The sequence below is a fragment of the Rana temporaria genome, chromosome 4 (assembly GCF_905171775.1).
Source record: "Rana temporaria chromosome 4, aRanTem1.1, whole genome shotgun sequence".
Lineage (NCBI taxonomy): Eukaryota > Metazoa > Chordata > Amphibia > Anura > Ranidae > Rana > Rana temporaria.
This window is the reverse complement of record NC_053492.1, coordinates 237,761,887-237,768,603: the sequence shown is the minus strand read 5'-3', so window position 1 is coordinate 237,768,603 and position 6,717 is coordinate 237,761,887. Positions and strand designations below refer to the sequence as shown.

Below are 6,717 nucleotides of genomic sequence, written 5' to 3'. Positions count from 1 at the left end.
ATTTTTAATGACCAATTAAAAAAATGGCATTTTTTCTCGTCATGAAAAACGGTCGTGTGTACGCGGCATTATAGTGTGTATGGGGCTTAAATAGAAAATTGGACGAGAAAATTGTATAATGACAAAGTTATGTGGGGAATAAACAGGTCAATAGCAGACATTGCTCTGGTCCTAGTGGTTATAGTCCATCCGTCTTTATAAAGGACAGTCTGATTTTCTGAGACAATATAACTGCTGAGAGTAGCTGAATGTAACTTTTTTGCAGTTGCGGGTTCTTGGAGATGGTACAGTACTTGGATTGCTGTAACCGGCAAAGGATCTGCCCACATATGGCTAGTTGTAGATTACTCAGCCCAATTTATCGTTGTACAGTGATACACTAAGTACACTAAAACCTTGGTTTGAGAGAGTTTTGCAAGACAAGCAAAATGTTTTAATACATTTTGCCTTGATATACAAGCGATGTCTTGATATAAGAGTAGCGTCATGTCACAACTGAGTATAAAAAAGTAGAGAGGAGTGTTAACGACCGCCACACGACGATATACGTCGGCAGAATGGCACGGCTGGGCAGATGGACTTAATGGTACGTCCTTTACATCTACCCAACCATGGGTCGCGGGCGCGCGCCCGCGACCCGGTCCGAAGCTCCGGTCCCGTGATCGGTCCCCGGAACTGAAGAATGGGGAGAGCCGAGTGTAAACACGGCTTCCCCGTGCTTCACTGTGGCGGCTGCATCGATCGTGTCATCCCCTTTATAGGGAGACACAATCGATGACGTCACTCCTTCAGCCACACCCCCCTACAGTTGTAAACACACACTAGGTGAAACATAACCCCTTCAGCGCCGCCTGTGGTTAACTCCCATTTTAAATGCATTTTTTGCTGTGAAAATAACAATGGTCCCAAAAATGTGTCAAAATTGTGCAAAGTGTCCGCCATAATGTCGCAGTCAAGAAAAAAATGGCTGATCGCCGCCATTAGTAGTAAAAAAAATAAAAAATAATAAAAATTCAATAAAACTATCCCCTATTTTGTAAACGCTATAAATTTTGCACAAACCAACCGATAAACGCTTATTGTGACTTTTTTTACCAAAAATATGTAGAAGAATACGTATCGGCTTAATGTGAGGAAAACATTTTTTTTTATATATTTTTGGGGGATATTTATTATAGTAAAAAATATTGCATTTTTTTCAAAATTGTCGCTCTATATTTGTTTATAGCACAAAAAATAAAAATCGCAGAGGTGATCAAATACCACCAAAAGAAAGCTCTATTTGTGGGAAGAAAAGGACGCAAATTTCGTTTCGTTACAACATTGCATGACCGCGCAATTACCAGTTAAAGTAGCACAGTGCCAAATTGTAAAAACACCTCTGGGCATTTCGCTGCATATTGGTCCGGGGCTTAAGTGGTTAATGAAGGTACAACATTTAGCAACTTATTGCTACACTTAGAGGTGCCTCTCTTCTCTTTTATACCCTGTAAAAAAATGCTTTGTTATACAAGTGCTTTGGATTACAAGCATGTTTCTGGAACCAATTATGCTCGCAAACCAAGGTTTTACTGTAATGCCGCGTACACACCATCACTTTATGTGATGGAAAAAAACGAAATTTTCTGTGAAGTAAAAAATGACGTTTTTGAAACTTCAATTTTCAAAAACGACGTTGCCTACACACCATCGTTTTTTTACAATGCTCTAGCAAAGCGAGGTTAAGTTCACCTACTTTTTTCCATTGAAGCTCGCTTCATAACTAGCTTCTGGGCATGCGCCGGTTTAAAAACGTTTTTTGCTACACACAGTGATTTTTTGTGAAACAAAAAACGATGTTTTGAAAAACGACACAAAAAATTGAAGCATGCTTCAATTTTTTTTTGTCGTTTTTCACAAGACATAAAACAACGTTTTCCCCCACACAGGGTCATTTAAATTGACGTTTTTAAAAACGTCGGTTTTTTACATCACATAAAGTGATGGTGTGTACGCGGCATAAGTCTCATTTAGTGCATCCAGCATTTTCTGCAACAATAGATACAGCTGCTGCCACCCTGCGATTTATAACGTAGGTGTATTCACCACACTACTACATTATTCATTACGTGTTATGTCCCGAAGGAATTCTGAGGCCTGCTCTACGTGCCGTCTTTAACAAAGTAAGGATTGTAGAGCCGCACGTCACTTTTCCATCGGAACGGAGCTTGCAGCTTAACAGTTCCTGGCACAAAATGATGACACGGCGTGATGAAAATAGTATTATAAAAGTTTACAGCTTACAAGTGGGGAAAAAAGCGAAGGAAGCTAAGGCGAGCTCAGCACTTTATCTTAGTGCCAGTGACTCAGCACTTCCCTCCTCCTGTCCTCTAATGTCACATACAATCTGTCAGCTGATCCTCCCAGCTCTGCCAGTACTAGCACTAGTCAACACACACCTAGCCATTGAACGACTCACAAAAGAGAAAGCCCCAGTGCACTCACATTTTTCTACATCTGAGCAATTCATTAGCATTGCTTTCTCTCTGGATCAGTACCAGCAATGTCTTCTCAGGTGGTAAATAAAGAGCAACAAGGGAAGGAGCAGCATGACAGCCAGACTTTCATGTACACCAGGAAGAGAGGCTATGACATAACCCGGGACCCCCACCTTAACAAGGTAATTAGGGCGGGCTGCTTTGTGAACACTGCAGGCCCCATGAGTGGAGTGTATTCTGAGGCATATGTGTATGTGTGCTCCTGGCCTGCACTTAGGCTAACTTGCTGTTGTCATATGGTTTTCAATGCCTGCACTGATTAGAAGCATTTGTTTACCATGCTTGCTTTTATATCTTTTCATTTTATATTCAGGTCAATGGCATTATTTTTCTTCTCTACTGTTTTACAAAGATGGAAGTGACAAATGTGCCATTTCCATGTGAAGTTCCTTCATTTTATTTCAGTCATTCAGCCTTCCTGAATGGAAACGTGAAGGAAAAACGAGACGCACTAGTGCCTCGTACACACGATCAGTTTTCCTGACAGGAAAAGTGTGATGTGAGGTTTTTGTCAGAAAAACTGACTGTGTGTATGCTCCAACACACTTTTTCTGTCAGTTTTCCTGCCAAGAAAAGATTGAGAGCAGGATCTCAATTTTCGTGACGGGAAAAATTGCTATCGTGAATCGCGTTCTTCAATTACGACGCTCAATAAAACACGCATGCTCAGAATCAAGCAGAAGAGCCAAACTGCCTATTGAACTTTATTGATCTCACCGCGTTCTTGACATTCGGAATTTCCACCAAGATTTAAGTGACTGTGTGTATACAAGACAATTTTGAGCCATTTTCCTGCTGGAAAAAAAAAACACGGTAGCTTTAGCGGAGCTTTTTGGCCCCTAAGATGGGGTTAAAAGCGCACGCGTTGCAACGCTTCCATAGCGCTTTTCATTACAATAGGCAGGGGCGCTGTAGGATTGATGTATATGGCCCTCCCAAATGCCACATTTCACAAACGCACCACCCCAGTGTAATATCACTCAGGCTTTCACACTGGGGAGGCATGAGAGGCAGTTTTCAAGGGGGTATTTTTTAGAGCTAAAACGCCTGAAAACTGCCATAATATGAAAGGGGTCTTAGTGCCTGTTCACACTGCTGCGTGGTGCAAATCACATGCGATGTCCGTGCGATGCGATTTCAGTCATACAGGTAGTATGGCTGAAATCGCATTGCATTCAGACTAAACTCGCCCAGGACCCTTTTTTTGGTCCGCACCAGAATCAGATTACATGGGTGTTCACACCTATGCAATCCGATTCATGTCCGAACTGATAGTTCGCAGTGCGATATGCAAGCTGAAATGGGGATATCATTAACAATGTATTGACACTCCCCAGCAGTTTGCATAGGGCAGTGTGAACTGGCGAGCGAGTCGGATTTGATCCGTGAACCTGCAGTGGATTTGCAGGGTGTAACGCCAGCCTTAAGCTTCATGCAAACAGAATGTAGAAATGCCTCTTTTAGGGCCAGTTCACACCAAATGCAGTTCCGTGTGCTTTTTTTCTGCACAAAATGCATGCACAGTGTTTTCCATGTATTACATGGAAAACGCATGAGGACAGTCATGGAACTGCATCTGGTGTGACTGGCCCTTTTTTTTTTTTTTTTAAGCCTGTAAAAGCAGGGGCGTCCCTAGGGGGGGCCAGAGGGGGCCCTGACCCCCCCCAACATCATGCTGTGCCCCACCATGTGCCCCCCCCAAAAAAAAAAAAAATTTTTTTTTTGCAATTTTGTATTTTGCTCCCCGAGAGGGAGAGCGTCCCCAGTCAGCTCTGCGGGGGATTCCTCCCTCTGCTCGCCATCACTGCATAATGCGAGCGCTCACACAACCACATATTCTAGCCTGGACCGTGTTTAAGTGTGTGCACTGCAGACTGCAGTACACTGTAATCACTGAACTACATTATCTCCATCCCTTCTCTCTCCCCCCCATCTGTCTCCCTCCCCCTCTCATGTTCTTTCAAAACATTCACAATTTACTTTCACTTTCAGTTAGGCAGATAATATATGGTGCAAATTTCTTTCCTGCATCCACAGATTGCAGGAAAGAAACTTGCATGATTCCCCCATCAACACAGACCGTGGTGACAGGGGAATATCCCTCCTGCCCAGCAATTGTATTCTCCCAACAAACAGTGATTATCACCAGTGGCTATACAGAAACCACTAGTGATAATTATAAGAGAATCTGCTAATTAATGGTTCAAATCTCAGCCAGTTTCTGCTGAACCAGCTGAGATTTAAACTGTCTATGGCTGGTCTTAGCTCTTAGGCAGCTCATACATTGATTAGCACTGTGGAGTGTCGGCTTCCTGGCGTGATCGGGCATGTGGGATTTCAAACACACCCGAGCCCATCTCTATTGGTTGTAGACAGTTGAGCTCCCTGCAGGTTGCTTAGCATCAGTGGACCCTTCTCTGACATGCTGATCGGGATGCAATCCAGGTGATGCTCTTAGTCAAATCCTAGTGTTAAATATCAGTGATTTTATTGATCAAAGCCCACACTTTACAGGCATAGAGCCCACATGGCTGCGGAACATACGGTTGATTATATTCATGTGGTTGTACTCTTGATGCTAATAAATACTGTGTTTATTAGATCTGACTGGGAGCATCACCTGGATCACATGCCGATCAGCATGTCAACAGAGAAGGTTATACAGCATTACTGCTGCTAGGTGACCAGCTGGGGGCTCGGCTCTCTATAACCAATAGTGCCAGCCTTCCCCTGCATGCACCCATAATGTCACCAGCACTAGGTCCTAATAGACTGCCGCCGCTGCCAAGGAGACAGATGCCAGACCAGCACTGTAAATAGCAGGGACAGGACAACTGGGGATCCCCACTGTGGCAGAACACCAGGGCCCGGTGGCAAGACAACCTTTGCAACAATGATAGTTCTCCCACTGCTTTGGACCCTTATATTTTCTTGGTGTGCTGGTGACATATATCTCTTGTTTTCTGCCACCCTGGGGGGCCCCAGTATAGTAGGAAGGGAGCTCACTGCAGAACATATGAAAGGGCCCATAGTGGGATCGTAGTAAAGGGCCCCAGGATATATATATATATATAATTGCATTTTATAGTTGGCCCCCCTACTTTTGTCCCTGTCCCCCCCATGTGCCCCCCCTAAATATGAAAGCTGGAGACGCCACTGTGTAAAAGCACCTATGTTCACTCAATGTATGTGTTATGCACATGTTAGACGTGTACAGGCATATTAAAAAAGGAGCCTTTGCAGGATGAAAAAAAAAAAAAACTCCCATCACCAGCGCATTCAGAAGAGGGGCTTTTGGGCAAACAAAAATGCCTGCTGTACATAAATGCATCTAAACACTAGACACATTTAGCGCTTGAGTGTTCTTTCATTCTAGTGGGTAGAATAAATGAATATTCTGGCAAAGGGAATCCATAAATGCTCAAACACTTGATGTGCCTAAACACATGTGCAATATGTGGCTTTTGGTGCATTTTTTAAGCTGCAATTTCCAGCCAGGATTAAAAGATATTCAGAGCAACAAATGAAATGCCCAGTGTGCATGAGGCCTTATACAATGCATATTTCAAAGTGCTTGTGCGCTTATCTAGCACTCCATTCACACACAGAGCCACTGCTCGGCCCCGCTCCCTTTATCTCCTGTTTGGCTCATTGGCTGTGAATGACAGCAGCGGGAGCCAATCAGGAGTGCAAGTCCCTGAAGAGCCAAGGTTCCCAGGGACATCGCTGGATGGAGAGGGGGCTCAGGTAAGTTTTATGGAGGCTGGGGGGTCTGCTGCACACTGAAGGTTTTTTACCTTCATGCATAGATTGCATTAAGGTAAAATACCTTGTACCTTCACAACCACTTTATTGCAGAGAATGCTTTACGATAGAAAAACATTTAGGCTGGTTCACACTATTGCGAATTGGATGTGCGTTTCTCCACATCCAATTTGTAAGTCAGAAGACTGTGACCGGCTCTCAATGGAGCCAGTTCACAGATTTCCAAAGCGGCTCCGGTGTGAATTGCACAGGTGTCTTGTGTGTCTTCTGGTCTGCTTCAGGTCCAAATTCAGCCAAAAATTAGAGCTGAAATCGGACCTGTAAGGCCCCGTACACACGGTCGGACAAAACCGATGAGAATGGACCGAGGTTCAGTTTCATCGGTCCAAACCGACCATGTGTATAGCCCATCGGT

At 43.9% G+C, this 6,717-nt stretch overlaps 1 protein-coding gene across 1 annotated transcript in view; it reads left to right on the top strand.

Annotated features, from left to right (window-relative positions):
• The first annotated feature begins 2,392 nt into the window (after nucleotides 1–2,392).
• The window catches only part of ME1 (malic enzyme 1), a 546,137-nt gene continuing 541,812 nt past the window's right edge, over nucleotides 2,393–6,717 (top strand). The window contains exon 1 of the mRNA XM_040350020.1: nucleotides 2,393–2,659. Within this exon, the coding sequence (XP_040205954.1) occupies nucleotides 2,543–2,659 (117 nt within the window). The 5' untranslated portion in view covers nucleotides 2,393–2,542. The remainder of the gene's footprint in view (nucleotides 2,660–6,717) is intronic.